Below are 21,884 nucleotides of genomic sequence, written 5' to 3' on the forward strand. Positions count from 1 at the left end.
AGATACTCCTTATGCATAGTTCATAATATGGTTTTAATCAAAATTTGATTGTGTAAAAAATGTGGCCATGGGACCGAGAAGGTGATACTAGTTGTAGGAACACACTACGATGGATTAACATTGATAATGACCAAGATATAGTTTCTCTATAAGGCCTCATAATGACCAAGATATAGTTTCTCTATAAGGCCTCATATCCCATCGATATGGGTCTTATTGATCGAGTCAGTACACAAAAGAGTTACCCTTCTCGGTGCCTCAATATATGCCGATCAAGTACAAAGTCTGCCTAGATCGAATGGGCCATAAAATGATACTCTTCATTAATCCCATGGCATATAAGACACCCTTTAAATGATCATTTAAATGCTAGGTTTATTAATTTAGCACACTTAAAGGCATAAATCCCTAGCTACCATAGATGGGTGAAAGAAATGACTATAGGGTCTATAATCTTATTGCTAGGAATGACTATAAGGTCTTTAATCTTTTTACTAGGAAAATTCAACTAGAAGGGATGTTACTTTTCAAGAAGAGGAAAGTTTGCAATCCATTCACAATCCATTAGTAAGTAATTTTGACGCTTCTAATGCTCATAAGAGTGACGGAAAACAACATGATTTATTCAACACTCCAAATCAGTCCAATTAAATACTAAATTTGATTAGAAAATCCTCCATCTAGTTCACACAGGTTCAAGATCTCTTCTATTCATGAATCCCAATGATCCTGTCTAATAAAGTCACCTAAAATCACAAGTGGATCTTTTGTTGATGTGGACAATATTAGAGTTTGTCTTCAAGAAAGGAGTTATGTAAAGCCAAACTGAGTTAGGGACAATGCACCCACAGTTACTCATAATAAGGAGAAGTCATCCATGCTAGTGGAAACAACTCTCTTAGATTCTCCATGTCTATCCATAATCTACCTATAAAAGTATTGGGTTTCCCATCAATTACAAGATTAATCAAGTACATATAAGAATATAGTAAATCACAAAGCTAACCACATAATATTTAGTTTCATGATGTCGAGCATGTGGAAAACAAAAAACTCGAGAGTGTATGTATGGGATCACCCCTCCCAAAAGTAAAATTTTAAAACTCCTCCTTAGGCATTACCCATCATATTAACTACCACTATCCAATGTCTCGCATGATGTGAGATTGAAAATTTAATAAGTCCTTCAAGAGTTTCTCGTGTTTAGGTATGTTTACACACATGCTTTACACACCATACGTCACTTATGCTTTACATACATACACATTCACCTAACTGATTGCATGCGCCTAGGTGTAATAAACCTCTAAATACCACTTATTATCTCTAAAACAAGAGGTTCCTCATGTACAAGAGAAAACCATTAGGAAGAATTTGAACTCAAAAAGGGCCCTCTAAGAGGAGGTTCCTCACGCATGCACCTTGACATAACAACCTTGTAGCTACCACTTATCATCTCTAAAACAAGATGTTTCTCATGTACAACAGGGAAAATCCATTAGGGAACATTCGAATTAAAAAAGGGTCCTCTAAGAAGAGCCATGTCATCTGCTTGCTAGAAAAAAGGGGGTGCTCGTGATCCTTATGTATCTTACGTTAAAACCCCTTAGATATGTGATATAATGCTAGAAAGCCCTTGAAAAGTACATTCTAAATCTATCACTCTAACGAGTATGGAGTTAATATGATCAAGTTATTTCTTGCCTACTAAAAGGTAGGTTCCTATGATTTTGATATCCATGTAGCTTAATAAGTCAATTCGTATGAACGGAAGATTGTTTCTCATTACATCTAGAGTAAATTTGAGCAACTTGTGCAAGTATTTTCAATGGTTAAGTTACCGATTCCTTTACTCCATAAACCAAAAGGTTTCAAGGATATTATGCATCACATGACGTGACTACTAGCAAAATGGATGGTTCCACAAACATTTTTGTTTAAGCTATCACTCATGTGGATAGCCCATAAGGTGTATCTCTCCTTGGATCCGGTCTTCTCATCATCAATTCTTCGTGTTTCATACCTTGATCCACCAATGTGATGGAGGGTATTGCTAGACAACTAAAGGCAAAAGGTAAGAATTGAGGTACTCTATTGTTAAGTTTAGCTTTTATGGAAGCTTTGAAAATTGTATCATGGATATCACAATCGTTGGAATCTACCTTTTAGTGGGAAAGACATAACATAAGCATATCAACTCTAAATGTTTTTGAGGTGATAGATTTTGAATCTACTTTTCAAGGGTTTGGGATGATAGTATGTCACATATGGGGGTTTTGACGTAAGATACATAAAGTTCACCCATAGCAAAGTGATGACATGGATCTTGTTAAAGTCAAAATTTTACCTAATGATCAATGTACATAATACATTTATACTATGTTGCCTTGTCTCTTATGCCTTGTTATTGTTCTGTGTGCATCAACCAGCAATTGTTCTTGCGAGAAGCATCTCTAACATGGTATCATCCGCTCTCCTTGGGTCCTCTGCTAGGTGCGCCCTCTTTGCCCCTGTCCTTATTCAACTTCATAGCCATCTGCATTAGCTTACTTCTCTCCATCTTCGAGAATCAGACCTACATCAACCATACCATGATGTTGCTGCCATGTTTTGTGCTTAGGAGATCACATTGGACACAGCTCATGCATACATGCATGTTGCCCATGATTGTTTTTTGAAGATAATAAATAAATGTTTATACTCCTCCTCAAAATCTAATGCGCCATACTCCGCCGAGTCCCTAGTGGTTTGTCTTGATGCAAGAATCAATAGTATCCCCCTTGATTTCTCCATGGTCACTGCAGTGCCCCTCTCCTCCACTGAGAGGGTACCCTTTTCTAGTCTCAAATCTCTTAAGGGGACTACTTCAACTTGTAGAATGTGGATACAAAAGAGCATGTACTCGTAAGATACCCCAGATAATTATATATAGTATTGGTGTCTCTTTGAGTAGGGTGTTCACGACATGCATGATCTCCCAAAGAGCGTAAGTAACCAAAGATTCAGAGCAAAGGGGCAGCTCACTTAACCACATGCCATAATTATATATAGTATTGGTGTCTCTTTGAGTAGGGTGTTCACGACATGCATGATCTCCCAAAGAGCGTAAGTAACCAAAGATTCAGAGCAAAGGGGCAGCTCACTTAACCACATGCCATAATGAAAATTCCAAGGCTGTACATACCCAGCCATTACCTTTGCATCTTTGAGCAACTCCTACCCCTTAGTGGGGTCCAGGTCACCCTAAAGGTGATTCAAGACTAAAAAGACATTCTCGATGCGTGCCAAAGAGTGGAGACAAAATGCTTGCACTTTTTCTCTAAAGGTCTTGTTGTCCAAAAAATCTAGCCATTTGGTTTTGTAGAAATTTCAAAGCTTCAGCTTCACCTTTCATATTCTTAGTGTAATGTAATGTTGTGAAGAGATTAGAGAGATAGGATTGCATGCTGTCTCAGAATAACATTTGAAGCTTAGGACACTCATTCATGAGGTCCTGGGCTCAAATCTCCCTTTAGTACTCTCATGGAGTCGGTTTGCACTTAAATGTTTATTAAGTATCGGAAATAGCCTAAACCCTGTATTGGTATCTACATAAACCTTTCTAAGGGGTGGTAATTTTTGGAAAAAATGCACACTTTCAGTATCAAGAGGGAGAGGGGGTTTAGAGATCTGCCCTGTGGGCAAGGAGATAAACAGGGAAAATCTGCCTGTGTAAAGAGAAGAAAGTGAGCTAGACTCCTCGGAAGCCACCTCGAGCTAGGATCTTTGAGACAACATGAGACAATGAGTGGAGGAACAACGAACAGGAGCTGCCCATGGTCCTCCGATCTCTGGATTCACCAATTGAATCTTTATTTGTCATTATTACACTAACGCAGTATATTCGTTTTTCTCTTAAACAATTATAATTGCTTTGGTTATTGGAAAGTAAAGTATCGCTTGTATAATTGGGAATGCTACCTAGGATTCACAATCGATGTCATCCTTTCCTTGGGTTCACTGGATTTGATTTTGTTGCGAAGTTGATGCTTTTTAAGCTACTTTTATCGTGTGTGTGTGTGTGTTGTAGTGCAAAAGTGAGCTAACACAGTCGCTTTGTTTTGTGAGTTAAAGTATGAAGAGGATTCTTGAACGACATGCAGAAGCCAGCAGCGATGAAAAGCAAAACGAGAATCAGTTTATCGAGAAAAATAACGTAAGATTACGTGCACACCTGCATATCATCTATGTAGTTGGTGGAATAAACGTTGGATTGAACATAATGGTGTGCCTTTATTCCTCTAATCACCTATAAAGCACGCCTAATTATCGTATGCATGCATATCAATCCATGTCTCTTTCAGAAATCGGCCCCTGTTTGTGTCTCAGCTATAATGAGGCTGTTAGCTCATCGAAGCTTGCATTAAAAAGCAACTTTGATTAACATAGGCAGTATTGGCAGCTTGATGAAGTTGGCCGACTTAAACATCAATCGGATTGCCTAAAATCCATGAGCAAGTGAGTACTGTTTTTGTTTTTCACAACCAATAAAAATTGAGCAGCATGTTTAATCATTATTTATGAGCAAGAATTGAGCTTTATCAGCAACATGTTCAAACATGGGTTGCTACACAGACGCTTATCAGGAGAAGACATCGGAACGCTAAGCTTGAAGGAGCTCCACCAGCTTGAGCGACAGACAGAAATGGACATGTGCCGTGTGACAGCTCGAAAGGTAAGCCTTCTTGGTTTAATTTTTCTCTTTTCCTTTCTAAGGCTTGGTTTGTAGAATCTAATTCTCAACGTACTCAACTTTCCAAAGGATGACATACTTTAAAAACACCCTCGATATGGTTGCACATTTTAGAGATTTGGCATTATGTAATGCTATAATGCTGAGTACCACAATGTTATTGACCTGTGCTGGTTACATTAGACGTTATTAATGACTTGTAGTTTAAACATTAATCATGATTATCTAGAGATTTCGCCCATCATTGGCTCTTTGGCCATCATGATTATCTAGAGTACCCAGGCTGAAATTCGAAGGCCTATCCTAACCTTGAATTTGAAATTCGAAGGCTATAAACTTGCTTGACCTAGTGAATTTAGGGATTTTTTTTTTCAATAGTGGCCTTCTTCGAAGGCTTCTCTTGAAAGTTTGAAGGACTTTGTTGCCCTGTGAAGGCTTCGAGTTTTAGTACTCTCATAGACTAGGGAGAAACCCTCAAAGGTGGGATTTGATGTTCTCTACACTAAGAGTGCTGATGAAGTGATTTATGTAGGAGACAAACCATACTTATGGAGATGCCTCTAAGCGAGCTCCACATGCATGGTACATGCTCAAAGCTTTCAAAGAAACCTATGGAGTCTTGAAAGATGATAGAAGATAATGTAATATGGCAACTTGTTTGCAATGTTGCATGCCATACATAACGTTCGAGCAATTGATTTTTACCAGAGATTTGTTCAACCTTAAACTTCACAACCTAGCATAGAAACTCAAGAGGTCCTCTTAAAAATATACAAAATCTCAAGGAAAGGTTACCTTTTTTACATAAATCATGAAAATATACATGCATAATAATTTTACATTTCAACGTACAAAAGAATCTCAAGTATTTTAAAACTATATGATGATATTGACATTAATAGGCTAGCTTTGATCATCGAACATTGCGACAAGCATTTTCTTATACTGAACCCCGACATTTAAGTCCAATCATGTAGTCCTTAGAAAAACCAACTCAATATAGCTCTTAAATCCCTTTTTAACAACCTTCTTGCACCTTTAGCCAATTTGGGAGTGTGAGTTCACTTCTAAAAACCCAAGTTTTGTTTTTAAGTTAAATACAAAAGATGAAACTTCTAAAGCTCCTATTTGAGGCAAGAGAATCAATCTACCATAGGTCTAATGAAAAGCATGAAGCAGCATAATCAAAGAATTGGGAAAATACACTGTAAAAGAGTGATTTGTTTGTGATGTATATTTGCAGACATAAATTATGGAAAATACAACACCCTTGAAACCTTGATTGACATGCTAATTTGTTGCTTCTTGATGCAAGTTTGTCATTTTTATAACTATTGCAAGATATTGTTAACAGTCAAGCCCGCAAGCTTTCAGGCTTTTTCTCCCTCTCTCTATTTTTATTGCAAGGATTTGGTGCATGGGTCACAAAAATTTAGAGTGTTTAATGTGTGCAGTCCTGCTCATGTAGAATGCAAATTTATCGTGTTGTGTAAGTAGCTAAATGAGGAGGTCTCGATCTTAGGTGTTCGGTTTGTGAGTGAGGTACTCTTGCACAATTCCAGATAGGCAAATCAAAGGACACTTTATGGCCATGGAAGTAGCTTCACACCACTTTATTGCTTGTACATAAGTACTCTTCTGGGATCTATTGTCTTACAAGACCATGACAATTATTAGTAACCAAGCACAAAACATTTCTCACAATTGAAACTGAGTTGTTAACTTTTGGTGTGAAAGTCGTTGGGCCAACAGTAGTTTGATAAGTTGAAGAGTTAGTCTTACCATGTAATGTTGTTTCAAGCAAACTTTGATCTTCATGACACTGATGTGGGAACAATGGTCAATCTTTTATCTACATGCAATTGGTAGTAGTCGGTTGTGGATAAACCACCTTGACAACACTTAGGCTATGGCCTGGTTTAGTAAGTTTGTTATATAAGGTGTCAATGTTTTGGAATCCACATGGATCTCATCCCCTCGTAATAACCTTGGGCTAAAAGTAGTGCCTTAGAGATCCACACTTGTTAAGTGTGTTCCTTCTCTGGTTGGTGAGTTTTTAATAAGGGATTTTTGTGTGAAGCATGGTTTCTATAGACCTTTGGTTTTTTGTGTTGTTGGATGTGTCATTGCTGGAAGTTGGTGGCTTTAGGTACCCAAATCAAGTCATTGGGAGGATAGTTTTGAGCTCTGAGAAGACGTTTAGCTAGCCATTTGTGTGATTGCTAAGATTGGGGTTGTCGTACAACTAGATGCCTCTATCTAGTGGGTGTGTGAAGCTACTTCAGTGTGAACTCATGCGGTTACACAGAACTAAATCCAAGACATCTTTGGAGGTGTGTTCACATGTTGAGCGTCCAAGCAATACATTCGAAGGCACAACTAATAGAGTTTTTTCATTTGGCAAGTTTTGAGATTCATCTTTGGAAACAAGGATATTGACTTTTGGACCTGCAATTTAATGAGGCAGTTCTAGAATCACATTCAATAGTACATTGATAATGGCCCATCCAATTCCTTCTAGGTAAAAGATCTTTAGATAATTCTATAGGAGCCATCACAAAGAATCTACCTTTGGTGCGGTTGTCTGCAATGTAAAACACCATTTTGCACACTCCCAAATAATTGACCATTTGATTGTCAATTGGTTTGATCTTGTCTTTAGTAAGACATGAAGTTGTTGTTGGTGCCACAATCTAAAAGACCTAGTTTGGGAACAAAGTTTTTACCATTGAGAAAATGCAACCATAAACGAGTGGGTCTTACATCCCAATCTTCTTTTTCCTTAATTCCAACAAGTTTAATCATGTTAATTAAATAATTTCCCCCATCCCTATTGGTTTTCCACCTCCACTGAAGTCTTTAATGGATCCTTTTATCATGGAGTTTTTTTACATCAAGCTCCTCATTCCATATAGGATTAACCTCATTTTTGTTATCATCATGAGAAAACCGTGTACCATAAAATGGTAGTGAGGATTTGAAGCTAGTTCTTATCCTTCCCAAGTTTTTGGAAGCCACTTGCAAATAATTTTAGTTCAACAGATGGAAGACTGTCTACTTAAGAGTTTTTGAAAACGTTAGACAATCCTAGCTTTATCTTCATCACTTCATTCAGTGGTTACTAAATCATTATATTCAAGACAGTGTTTCACCATTGGATGATAGCTCTAGTTCCGAAGATTGACCTTCATGATGTTATTCTTCTTTTAGAAGAAGATGTGGTGAGTTCCTCAATCATGGAGCATTACCAATTGTCTCATAAAAGGCCTAGCTAAGACCACATCATAAGTCTAAGTTGTTTTTTAAAAGTCCATGATTGCAAATATGAGATCAAAAGTCAATCCACATGAAGTCAATCGGTTGACTCTGGTAAAGTGAGGTTACCATTGGCCAATTCCAACTTCAAAGTTGTTATATAGAGTGTTGGCGATCCCTTTTTGGTTATGAGTCCAAAGCGTGCATTCATCCATTCTCATAGATCTCACCAAAGGCAGGGGTCTCTTGATAGAAACTCACCCAATGTAATTATGATTAGAGCAACTAGAATTGCAAACACTCCTAATGTGTCCTTTTCTCTCTTGGTTTCACGAAAGACATGTGCTCTCATTAAGGTAATCGCACCTGCTAAGCTGATGTACAAGGAAAGAGCATTTAAGGAATTAGGCTTAGACTCACTCGGCTTTAATGGAAACTAAGAGGTCTAGGTTTTGGCCTAGTTGTTCAACTAATCTTTCAAAAGATGATCTTTTAGAGGTTCTAGACTACCTACACTTTTCACTTTAACAAAAGTAGAATATGGAATTGGCTGTATCTTCCTTAAAAACTGAAGACTGCCTTCTTTAGAACATTCTAATATCTTGTCGAAGAAAGATTTGGTTACAAACTTGTATGGATCTGGTTTTACTAGCCCTAGAGGTCCCTCTAATCGGAATTGAGTCTGCTTATCAAGTTCTTGGGTCTTCTTGATTTGAATATTTGTTCAATTTCTCAAGAAACTCTGAGGATTGCTTCAAATCGGGTTTTCTAGCCACAAATTTTTGGGCCATGTCTAGAATTTCATCTCTAGGTGCTTCTTCTAAGAAAGAAGAAGTCTTCATATCCCCATCGACACTCTCAATGATCACACTACCCACTTTCTTGATTCTGGAAATTTGTACTATTAAAAATTTAGAATTTGTTGAAATTTGTGGTGCCATGGAGAGCAAGGTATGAATAGAGGACTAGCATCAAGAGTATGGAGCCATATCACACTTGGATATTATCCCATATAAGAACATTTGTAAGACGTGTACTCTCCTCATATAAAAAGGGTCATTTTCAAGCAATGAAGACAAGCATTTATCAAGCCTCTCTATGAGTACAAGTTTCCATCTCTTAACCTAATTGTTCTTGATTCCAGCTTGATTAGGAAATTATTCATCATCATGTTATTGATTGGGCTTCACCCACCTGAGTTTAAACACTTGATCACTGTGATCAAGGTAGGATTAGGGTATCTTCACCATAGCCATGCATGCCTAATCATGTTTCAACGTGGTATTAGATCCTCCTCTCTCTTGATAGTTTCTCTCATCTCAATATTAAGATATAGTTTTGAGCTCCTTATAGCGTAATCCTAGTAAATACTAGTTAATCTATCATTAGCTCAATAATTTTCATCTTATCCACAAGGTCTCGAGGAGAGCTTGAGCTTGCAGTTGATTCTCTTAGCATAAAGCATAATTAGGTAATCCCTCTTAGGAGACTCTTTCCACTTCCTAGGCATTGCTCTCTGTCAGGCTAAAATCTGAGAGGGTTTTTTGGTCAGTGTACATATGGTGCGTGTGGTGTGTGAATAAAATTTACCCTGAATGCCCTGGCAAGTGTACAGGCCGAGTGGTTTGGTAGAAAGCTGGAATATGCACGTGTTTTTTTGGGAGCAGACGCTGGAGATCTGGAGTTTTATTGCATCAGTATGGTGTGCAGATGGATACTAAATGCAGGGCACCGACGACTGGAATGGTTGTGTTTGGAGGTGGTAATGATGCTGATGAAGACGGCGGGCAACTCTCGCATTTTTTTGGAAATTATGGGCGTCGTATCTTCTGAAAAAACACAAGGAAAGAATAAACCAATGAGGGTGTGGCCATTATTAAGCTTTAAAAAGAATAAATATATATATATATATATTATCCACATGGCCATGCTTTTAATAACCACATGGAAAGAGGGTTGGCCGCCACCTCGACATCTAGAAGGTGGCGAAAACGTGAAAAGAAAGGGCCGCAAGGTTCTGGGGGTCGCCAAAAAGGAGGAGTTGTCGCCGTCGCCTTTGCTCAGAGGTTGAAGCTGCGGGAGGTAGAGAGAAGGCTGCCTTGGTCGACTGGGTGCAGGCGCTTGCTGTAGAGAAGGACCGGGTGCAGTGAAGAGGACGCTGACACGGAAGCACCGGCGAAGGGAAGCTGAAGAAGACGCCTGGAGAGCCTGCAGAGACCAGAGGTGAGCTGCTCGCGATGGGTGCTGGCGACTTCAACAAAGATGACAAGGGCGCAACAGAGTAGGTGACGGGAACCGGTGGGGTCGTCGCCATGATGAAAGTGATTGTGCGTAAAAGGCTGAACCGCCGTGTGTAATAAGGAAGGGCTGGCGGACAACATGAGTGGGGCCTCCCCTTGTCAAGTGCAGACAGCGCAGAGTGGGCAAAGCTGCTGCAGCTACTAAGAGAAGGCCAGGTGGTCGGCTGCTGTGTAGCAATGAGGGGTGACCATCAAAAGCTCTGGGAGCAGAGGCATATAACCGCCTAGTAGCCGAGAGAGGGTTAGTGGTTGTGCAGCTCCACCCGTATGGTGTGAAGGGAGCGTAGCCAATTCTGCAGAGAGTCTGAAGAGAGTGGTGGTTGCCAAGGGTACAAGGGTTGGCAACTGAGGAGGCCGAGAGACAAGCTGATGCATGGAGGCTACTCTGGAATGGAAGGCAGCTGCAGGTAACCGTATGAGAAGAGAGCCGTGGTGGCGAGATTGAGAACAGTGTACGTGTGATGTGGCTTGGGCTAGATATCTGAGGATGCTGCGTTGAGTAGTGGTTCATGGTGCTGAGAATTGTGCAAGGCTCTGGTGGTTGGTGAAGCTGCTGGTCTCGACATATAGAGAGTGGGAGCTGCTGAGTGAAGGTTAGCTAGTGTGGGCGCCTTCTGGTGAGAGTAGCTCGTCTTGTGTGGGCGATGATTGCAGGCAGTGCGTGGATGCTGACCAGAGAGGGAGCCTTGGGTTTTTGTGTGTGTTGGATGCAAAAGTGGTGCTGATGTGTGGGCTGGAGACAGTGGGACTCGCCTACGACAATTGGCAGATAGCAGCAGACAGAGAGTAGCCGGGCTAGAGAGGAAGTGAAGAAGGGTTGCTGGTGTGGGCACCCTCTGGAGATTACAGGTACCGGGAAACAGAGGCTTGGTCGTCAGACGCAAGGGTGTATTCCCTTGGCAGTAAATCCTGGCCAGAGTCGTGGTCTTTGGTGTATTTGCTGAGTTTGTACATGGTTGATGCTGTATATGTTTTTTGTTGAATGATCATCTGTTCGTTGTGGTTCTGAGCTGTCTTATGGTGTGGGTGGGTGGCGAATGTTGAGAGAGTGTTCCAGCCGATGGCTGGTGGTGCCCCGTTCGTGGTAGTTTTTCCAAGTTTGGGAGGTGGAAGAGCTATAGAGGCAGGTTCTTTCTTCTTTTTTTCACCTCACATCCTTCTGGTGCCCCCACTGAGGAGTGGCTCTTTCTGGTATAGTTTGACTGAGGATTGCTCAGGGATTTCTCTTACGAGGGTGTATGCCCCAGAGTGAGAGATTGAAGGAAGGTGTTTTTGGGTTTTTGTTGGGATTGAAGTGAAGTTTGGGGATCAAGATGATGTCTTATCCAGAGTTTTATGGTGGTCCGAATGAGGATGTGGCAGACTTCTTGGAAAGGATGGAGGTTGCATGTATAAGCAACCATATCAGTGAGCAGATACAGGTGTTGCGGCTGTTGAGCATTTGTTTGAAAGGGGATGCAAGGACCTGGTATAGGGCTTATGAGGAGTCATTGAGGGATGCTGTTCCACGCATGGAGATGACTGAGGATGGATTAAAGACAGCACTTAGCAACAGGTTCAAGAAGGTGGAAGACCCCGACAAGGTTTGGCATGAGGTGCAAGCTCTGACACAAGGTGAGTTTGAATCAATAGATGATTATATGAAGAAATTTTCTTTGCTATGGGAGACTTTATGCAGGGCTTTAGGAGAAGACCAGGTGCCGCCTGACATGATGAAGAAAAACAAGTTTGTAGCCGGGCTTAAGAGAAGTATTCGCTGGAAAGTGGAATTGAAGAAGCCCAGGTCTTTTGAGGATGCGGTGGAGATTGCTAAGTCAAAAGATTGGAAACTGCAGCGGATGAATCAGTTGTTTGGGGATGAGTCCAGTTGTAGCACAACCGGAGATTCGGAGAGTGGAGGCTACACCCATAAATGCAGTGATTGAGAGGATGAAGCCCACTGAAGCCCAAGCTATGCAAATGGTGCCTCAAGCTAGTCAGGGAGTACCTATGGCTCCTGCAGGTTCTGATGAGGGATTGCGACAGGATATGAAACAGATGGTTGACCTTATGAAGAATTTGAGCTTAAATTTAATGGGAAGTACAGGTGGTGGACGTGGTAGAGGCCGTGGCAATCATCCTGAAGGGGGAGATGGACAAGCAGGGTATGGACGTGGTCGCGGTAGGGGCCGTCATTTCATTCCTACATGCTGGAACTGTGGTGAACTTGGTCATCTGAGTACAGATTGTGATAAGCCTCAGTGTATGGGTGGTGATATGTACCCACTACCTTCACAGCTACCTGACAGGTCAAATGATTATGGTATTGATATTAGGGATAAAGCAGGTCCCAGTGGAATCACAGCTGAGGAGAAAGGAAAAACTAAGGTGATAGATGTGGTCACCCTTGAAAAGACGAAGGAAGCAGAAGCTGATGTGATGCCTTTGGGGAAACGGATGCCACAGGAAAGGGAAAGCAAGGATGCTGCAGGGCCCAGCAAGAAGAAAGGTAAAGTGAAGGAAGGAGAAGATGTGAAGGTCAAGCAGAAGAGGAGGTCTCGTAGGAAGTTTCAGGTAACTGATTTTCCACTAGGGGGTGGGCAGGATAGTTACAGTTTGCAGGAGGACATGGCTGAAAGGAAGGCTAACATTACTTTTGGGCAATTGATAGAGTTAGCTCCCAATTTGAAGCGTCAGTGGAAAAGACTTGTGAACCCGAGAGAGAAGGAACCTGCCAAAGGGATAGTGACTGTTCTATCTGTTCAGGAGTTACCTGATATATGTCCTGTGGTGAATGTGTGGTATAAAGGGAAGAATCTGGGAGAGGCATACATAGATGGTGGAGCACAGATTTGTGTGATCACATTGGCAGCTGTGGAGAGGCTTGGTCTTGATTTTACTGAAGCGTCTGGATTCCGAATACGGTTGGCCAATCATTAGAAGGTCAAAATGCTTAGGTATGATCAAGAAATTAGAATTGGAAGCTTTTGATGTAAAGGTGCTTGTGGATTGTCATGTTATGCCTGCAGGAATGGGTGCATTCCCCATTATTTTGGGAAGACCATGGCTGAGAGCGGTGAAGGCTGTTCAGGATTGGAGGAAAGGGGTCATTACTCTATATGACAGGAGAGGGGATAAGAAGCAGTTTAATATGGATAACCAGAAGCCTGTCAATGATGAAGAGGAGAGTGAAGCTGATTCGAGTGATGACACGACTAGTAGCACCACTACTAGTGAGGGAACAGAGGATACTTCATCTAGTGGGGAGGATGCAGAGATGGATGCCCTGGTTATTGATGAAGAAGTGCTTGCTGATGAGGTTGCTGAACAAGAAGAAGCCATACATGAGGAATGCGAGAAGGTACAAGTGAATCATGAGCAAAGGTATGCCTGTGATGTGAAAGAGTCTGCTTTGGATAATGAACTTGTGTGGGATGAGTGGGAAATAGACAGTCTACAGGATGATGAGCCTGAGTTGGAGCTGGATGACCAGATGTGCATAAATGTTAAAAAAGCCATGATTAGAATTGAGGCTATGAAGGAAGAGAAACACCAGAAGACTTTGAATGATGCTGCTGCTATAGATGAGACTATGGATGCTGTATTGGATGAATTTCTCATTGGTTTTGATGAAGATGAGCATACAGGAACTGAGGTGGGTGCTTTGGGAATGGTGCCTATTGAAGAGGAGTTTGTTTTGCCTGTGGTGGCTGGTTTTTATGGTGAGGCTTCTTATGCTGATGGACAGGAAAATGTTATGGTACAACAAGTTTTTCTTGATGAAGCTTTCATCAATTTTTACCCTCAGCAGGAGTTGCTGCACTGGTTCTCCGATATTGGTGTTGATCGTATCAGGGATTTTGGGATTGAGATGAGGCAGGATGGTGTGTATGTCAGGAGTTTTGTTTCCAGAAGCTCTGGTGATATGTTGTGGGATATGGGATGGAAAGTTTTGCCTTGGGAAGATGACGGTGTTTCTTGGATCACCTGGAACAGAGATGTGCTAGTTACACTGTATGATGCTCAGAGAATTGATGGAGGGAAACGTGGTCATATGCTTTCTGCTGATCATAAATGATTCAGCAGGCTAGGGGTTGGGCAAAGTATGTCAGGTTAAAATCTGAGAGGGTTTTTTGGTCAGTGTACATATGGTGCGTGTGGTGTGTGAATAAAATTTGCCCTGAATGCCCTGGCAAGTGTACAGGCCGAGTGGTTTGGTAAAAAGCTGGAATATGCACGTGTTTTTTTGGGAGCAGACGCTGGAGATCTGGAGTTTTATTGCTTCAGTATGGTGTGCAGATGGATACTAAATGCAGGGCACCGACGACTGGAATGGTTGTGTTTGGAGGTGGTAATGATGCTGATGAAGACGGCGGGCAACTCTCGCATTTTTTTGGAAATTATGGGCGCCGTATCTTCTGAAAAAACACAAGGAAAGAATAAACCAATGAGGGTGTGGCCATTATTAAGCTTTAAAAAGAATAAATATATATATATATATTATCCACATGGCCATGCTTTTAATAACCACATGGAAAGAGGGTTGGCTGCCACCTCGACATCTAGAAGGTGGCGGAAACGTGAAAAGAAAGGGCCGCAAGGTTCTAGGGGTCGCCAAAAAGGAGAAGGAGTTATCGCCGTCGCCTTTGCTCAGAGGTTGAAGCTACGGGAGGTAGAGAGAAGGCTGCCTTGGTCGACTGGGTGCAGGCGCTTGCTGTAGAGAAGGACCGGGTGCAGTGAAGAGGACGCTGACATGGAAGCACCGGCAAAGGGAAGCTGAAGAAGACGCCTGGAGAGCCTGCAGAGACCAGGGGCGAGCTGCTGGCGATGGGTGCTGGCGACTTCAACAAAGATGACAAGGGCGCAATAGAGTAGGTGACGGGAACCGGTGGGGTTGTTGCCATGATGAAAGTGATTGTGCGTAAAAGGCTGAACCGCCGTGTGTAATAAGGAAGGGCTGGCGGACAACATGAGTGGGGCCTCCCCTTGTCAAGTGCAGATAGCGCAGAGTGGGCAAAGCTGCTGCAGCTGCTAAGAGAAGGCCAGGTGGTCGGCTGCTGTGTAGCAATGAGGGGTGACCGTCAAAAGCTCTGGGAGCAGAGGCATATAACCGCCTAGTAGCAGAGAGAGGGTTGGTGGTTGTGCAGCTCCAGTCGTATGGTGTGAAGGGAGCGTAGCCAATTCTGCAGAGAGTCTGAAGAGAGTGGTGGTTGCCAAGGGTACAAGGGTTGGCAACTGAGGAGGCCGAGAGACAAGCTGATGCATGGAGGCTGCTCTGGAATGGAAGGCAGCTGCAGGTAACCGTATGAGAAGAGAGACCTTGATGGCACGGAAGCGGTAAAGCTGTTTACGCCCTTATAGCATGCCACACTTCCACACACGCATGCAAACACACCAGAACACCAGACCAAAAAGCATGAACAAGACTTATATTTCAGATCTGGCTTTCACAACTCGTACCCAAATGAACAAAGAAACAAAAAGAACTCTCTTGTATCGCCCAACACTAGCCACAGCTAATCAAAGCAAATTTACAACTCTGGCTTGAGTCCCCAGAAGAGGTGGAAATCCACAAAAAACCACACACACCCTCTCTCTCTGGCTCTCTGTGCCTGTAGATCACCTCAAAAGATATAAAGTTATCTCTCCTCTGCGGCTCTTTTATTTTCTTGTAAAAAAACAATCCAGTTGGCGTCTCCACCAGCAGTACTGCGGCAGCTTTAGCTCACCAGCCTGTCACCCTCTCCTTGTGCTTGTGTCTGCCGCCATTGATTACCAAACAAAGGCCACCTATACCTTTACAAGGCCGCCTCCTAACACTGGAGCTACTTTACAAAATGATGGAGCCCCCCCAAGAACAACACGGCCACTCCTTTTACTGTAGCTGCGCATCACACCTTCGCTAGCCTTCCAGCCCGTCACCTTATAACTGCGCCTTCCACACCAGCTTCCACTAGCTCCCACACGTTGGTTCCTTCTTTTGTTTTACCCCCAGGCGGCTCTCCGACCAGTCGGCCAGCCCCTTTCCTTTCCGCTTCAGTTGATACCACGACCAGCTTCGCCTTGACGTAATAAACACTTTCCTCCTCTCTATTGTTGACTGTAGTTGGCGTTACTACCTTCGCTACTCAGCAATCCTCTATCAACATATCCGGCGACCCTTCAATGAACACCACCACCATCCACTCAGAACTGGCATGGTTACTGCAGGCAGTGGGATTCCCCCACACTTACTGCTCCACGGGCCTCTCCTTCTTTCTTGTTTCCCAGGCGACCAAAAAAAACAGAGACCCCCTCTGCACCGGCGATTCTCTGCAGCACCACACACCAAAACCTACGAGGCCCCCGGCTCTCACACACACGCCGCCTTGCCTCTTCTTTTTGTTTTTTTGCAGAGTTCCGCCCCCAGTTGTCACCTCCAGCTGCAGCTTCATAGCCCCATCGGCTCCCCCCGAACTCGTTCGTCACCTTCTCTTTTTGGTGAAGATCCTTCCAGCGCCCGCAATCACCAGCCACACCCTTCACGTGCTTCACCAAGTTTCTAAAAGGTGCGCTGGCGGCCACCTTTAGTTCCATGTGGCCTTTAATTTTATGGCCACAACAATATTATATTTATTTTTCTTCTTAGAAGGCCTACAAAATGGCCATATTCATTTTTTTCTTTTTTTCCACACTAATACTCAAGCTGCATTGGCCACCTTAACATTTTATGGCTCAAACTTCCAGATGCTTTCAAACACAGCTTCAATGCCCATACATTTGAGCGTGTACACATACTCAGAGCCAAACGAGGAGCTGAAATCAACTCTAGTGAATCTCCAGAAGACCACGTCCAGACAGGCCTGTACATGCTCACATCAATACCATCTACTCTGTACACCTGGCAACGCTCTCAAAAGCAAAACTTCACACACACCATGTACACGTATGTACACATTTCAACTCCTATTTTTGTCCACACATATTTAGCAACCCCCTACTTCTGCTGAGACATTTATGTCCAGCAGCTGTACAAACAGGGATGAAATATTCAGATTTTCCTCTGTACCTTCTACATCTTCCTGACATGCATCATAAGCTTCCTGATCTTCTTCTTTCATGGCTAACATCAATCGAGCGAAATATTTCTTCAGTCGTAAACCATTCACTCTCCTTTTATGCTTCTTTCCATCCAAATCAGCAAGCTGATAACTCCCATTATCAAATTTTCTCTCAACTTTATACGGACCCTCCCACTTTGTCTGGAATGCAGTATGAAAAGTGCTATCCAGCTTGCTATTATACCTGAGAACCAGATCACCTTCCTCAATTTCTTTCTGCTCCACCTTCTCATTCTCTCTCTCTTGTCTTTTCAATTGCATAGCTGCATAGTGATCAAATGCTAGCTCTCTGTCCAGTTGAACTATTTGCAAAGCCAGTAATCTTTCTCTGTAACAGTTAATAGGTTCATGCCCTTCTTCAATCAAAACCTTCAAAGCTGGAATTTCCACATCAATAGGCATGAGTGCTTCTTTCCCATAAACTAAATGAAAGGGTGAGAATTGTGTACCAGATTTTACAGCAACCCTGTATGCCCATAATACACGATTCATCTCTATATCCCAATTCTTGATATGGCCTTCTATCATTTTGGTTATCATCAGCTTAAATTCACCATTGAACCTTTCATTCAAGCCATTGCATTGAGGGTGATAAGGAGTGGAGTATTTGTGGTTGATATTCAATCTTCTGCATAAATGGTCAACTACCTCTCCTCTAAATTCAGGTCCATTATCTGATAGTATCTCCAGAGGAATTCCAAACCTGCAGCATATATGTTCATACACAAAATCAGCCACCTCTTTACTATCCACTCTCTTTACTGCCTTCACTTCCGCCCATTTTGATAAGTAATCTACCGCAGTAAGCACATAACACTTTCCTCTGGCTGTCCTGGGAAGTGGTCCAACTGCATCCACTCCCCATCTTTCAAAAATATCATATACCAGCATGATATTTCTCGGCTCCATTTTTAAGATCCTCTTCCCCATTCTCTGGCACTCATGGCAAGACCTGCACCAGTGTTGAATATCCTTCTGGATGGAAGGCCATACATAACCCTCCAGTAATATCTTCTGCAAGGTGATCTTAAATGCATAATGACCCCCACATGCTCCCTCATGATTTGAAGACAGAATATAATAAATCTCTTCCCTCCAGGGAATTCTCCTCAATACCTGATCAGCTCCCTGCATGTATAATTCATCCCCAATCATGACATAATGCTTACTTTTCCTAATAAAATGATACTTTTGGCCTTTTTTGAGCTCCTCAGGCAAGCGACCTGAGAGTAGATAATCCACCACTCTGGACAGGTATTCCCTCCCTCTGTATAATGGCTCTTCGATTTTTGCAATTACTGGATCCTGATTAATTGCCTCCTGAGCCAACTCATGTGCCATATGATTTTCCTCCCGCCGCACATGTTGAATACTCCATGCTGTAAATTGATGTAGCAGCCTTCTAACCTTAGCCAGGCATTCTTTTAATCTCGGATTCTTTGCTCGCCAGCTACCCAAGACCTGCTTTACCACTAATAGAGAATCTCCCTTTATGATTAGCTTTTGAATCTTCTGCTTTAAAGCAGCCTGTAACCCTTGAAACAATGCTGTGTACTCAGCCTCATTATTACTTTCAGCTTCCAGATATATTCCATTCTTTAGAATCAGCACGCCTTCTGAATCCTGGATTATATATCCCCGGGTGGCCTGATGTATACTCCTTTTATACGAACCATCAAAGAATAAAACATGAGCTCCAGGAATGATAATCTGTTCCTCTTTTTCTATCTTTGAATCCACTTCCTTCACCAGTATCGGGCCATCTTTGTATGTTAGAAGATCTGCCAGAGTTGCTTTGCAAGTATCTTCAATCAAAAATGAAAAATCATACTCTTGAAGCTCCACTAACCATCGCATCATACCTTTTGAGAGTGAAGTACCATTCACCAGCTGAGGGAGTAAAGTATAATTTGTCAGCACCACAAATGGTTTCATCAGGAGATATGACCTGAATTTCCTGCAAGCATACACCAGACTTGACAAAACCAATTCGGCCTCAGTATATTTCCTCTCTGCTTCTGTCTTCACTCTACTTGCAAAATACACAGGCTTCATATATCTGGATTCATCTCCTCTCTGCATTAAGATTGCTCCAACTACATCCGGACCAAAAGATGGATTCACATAAAAGACCTGAGAGAAATCCGGAGCTTTCACACTGGAAATACCTCCCAATACCTCCTTTACTTTCTCAAACACTTCCTCGCAGTCTTCATTCCATTGCAATGGTTCCTTCTTCATAGCCTGCTGAAGAGGATAAAGCAGTTGAGACATTAAAGGAACAAATCTTGCCAGATATTTTACCTTCTGGACAAAAGTCTGCAGCTGCCTGGATGTTGATGGTGCAGATAATAAGACAAGAGCTTTTATCTTCTCTGGATCAGATTCAATTCCATTCTGAGATATCATATGCCCCAATAGCTTCACCTTTGAATGTCCTAAATGACACTTCTTTGGATTGAGCTGTCCACCTGCATCATCCATTTTAGAAAATACTTGCTCCAATTTATTACCATGCTCTTTTTGAGAACTATATACACATATATCATCCAAAAAAGCTCTCACAAAATGATCCGTAAGAGGTGCAAGTACTCTATCAGTGTTCCTCTGATACCATGAGGGTGCATTTTTCAAACCAAATGGTACTACTCGGTAGCAGAAGCAACCCCACGGTGTAATGATGGTGGTTTTAGCCTGATCTTCCTCAGCAATTGAGATCTGAAAATACCCAGAGAAACCATCGCATACACTATACCTCTCATATCCAGCTACCCTGTCCAAAATATCATCAATAAACGGCAGAGGATAATGATTGCTTTTTGTTGCAGCATTCAGAGGCTTGTAATCAATACAGACCCTCCAACCACCTGTATGTTTTGGAGTGAAGACCACTGGATTTGCCCAATCTGAGTGATCAATTGGATAAATTAACCCTGCTTTTAACAACTTACTCAGCTCCTCTCTTAATACAGGCAACAACTCTCTATTTATTCTCCTCAGTTTCTGAAACACTGGCCTCACACCCTCTTTCAATACTATAGGCATTGGCTCACATTTGAATCCTCGGATCTCTTCATATGAAGTAATAAACAAATGAGGGAATTTATGTATTACCTTCATATACTCTTCTTTCTCCACTGGCTGCAATTTAGGATTCAGCATAACAGCTCCTCTTTCTCCGCACTGGGTGATGGAGGCTGCATCAGACTGTCCATATCTTCAAGTCTGCTTTCTTCTTCCCTCTTTAACTCCTCTTCAGCTTGCATCATATGCTTGCTTTCTTCCTTCATTATAAATGATACCTGGCTCTCATCATCTGAAGTAGAACTCTCTTCTTCAGTTTCACTATATGAATACCCATCAACACTTGTTTCTTCAGGCTCACTCTTCATTTCCCGCTTACTACTCATGTTAAATTTCCTGGCTCTCCCTCTCCTATTATGTACTGTTATGGTTCCCTTTTTCCAGTTTTGAATGGCACCCACCTGTCTGAGCCAAGGTCTGCCCAAAATCAGTGGATAGGCTCCCAAACCAGCTGGCATAATATGGCAATTTATATTGCAAACCACACCAAAAGCAGTCACTGGCACTTCTGTGCATATACCCAGACACTTTACTTTTGCATGATTTGCCAGACGGAGTCTAAAGTCTGAACTAGCATTCAGCTTCAACCCCAATCTCTCCAAATAGGACTGAGTCATCACACTGATTTGTGCACCGCCATCAACATATGCCTCTCCAACACTCACATTTCCACACCAGGCATCAACTGATGGACAAATATCAGGAAGGTCTTCCACAGACATCAGCTCCATTTCGCCTTGTGTGGGTTCCTGCTCATTTACTTTCCTCGGATTTGCCAACTTCTTCCACTCTCTCTTAAGCTTCGGACACAATCCAAGCAATTGGGCAAATGTTATATTGGCTACCCTTCCCTTTAAATCTCCCATTAATGTATACTCCTCTTGGCCTTGACCAATATGCAAATCTGAAGTTTTATAATGTCTCCTTGGCTTCTTCTTTTTCTTCTCTGGTTGAGGGCTTATATCAAATTGGACATGCTTACCTTTTTTAGAAGATGGTTCAGGTTCTGCCATTGTACTCCTCGTCCTCTTTGCCACAGGCATAATCTCTGGAATGGTCTCCACTTCTATCAAGCTGAGAGCCGGTCCCTTTCCCTTATCCTCCCATTTGACTCCACTGGTAGAGGGTTGATTTGGATCTTTTACTTCAACACTATGATCCCCCGATCTATCATTAGTCCTCTGCATCACAGGATATATTCCACCACCTGCTCTGGGCGGCTTGTCACATTGAGGGCTGATATGTCCCCGCTCCCCACAGTTCCAGCATTGGACATTACTCAAATAGTGGCCCCTTCCTCTTCCTGTTCCTCCCATGTTCCCTTCACCTGTTGAGATACTGTCCCTTCTATTATTTGGTGCACCTCGGCTTCTTCCCTTTCCACCTGCTTCCATCCAATTCAAACTTAGAGACTTCATGAGCTCCACTGCATCA

The 21,884-nt window shown here is 42.3% G+C and overlaps 1 protein-coding gene across 2 annotated transcripts in view; it reads left to right on the top strand.

Moving 5' to 3' along the window:
• LOC147624324 (MADS-box transcription factor 23-like) overlaps positions 1 to 21,884 on the top strand; it is an 81,212-nt gene that overhangs the window by 17,461 nt on the left and 41,867 nt on the right. For both annotated transcript variants that reach the window (XM_086819927.1, XM_086819928.1), the window contains exons 2-4: positions 4,114 to 4,195; positions 4,442 to 4,497; positions 4,615 to 4,714. In XM_086819927.1, coding sequence (XP_086676053.1) covers positions 4,114 to 4,195; positions 4,442 to 4,497; positions 4,615 to 4,714 — 238 coding nt within the window. The remainder of the gene's footprint in view (positions 1 to 4,113; positions 4,196 to 4,441; positions 4,498 to 4,614; positions 4,715 to 21,884) is intronic.

The sequence above is a fragment of the Cibotium barometz genome, chromosome 25 (genome assembly GCF_041138505.1).
Source record: "Cibotium barometz isolate CiBa-2024 chromosome 25, ASM4113850v1, whole genome shotgun sequence".
NCBI classification, from domain to species: domain Eukaryota; kingdom Viridiplantae; phylum Streptophyta; class Polypodiopsida; order Cyatheales; family Cibotiaceae; genus Cibotium; species Cibotium barometz.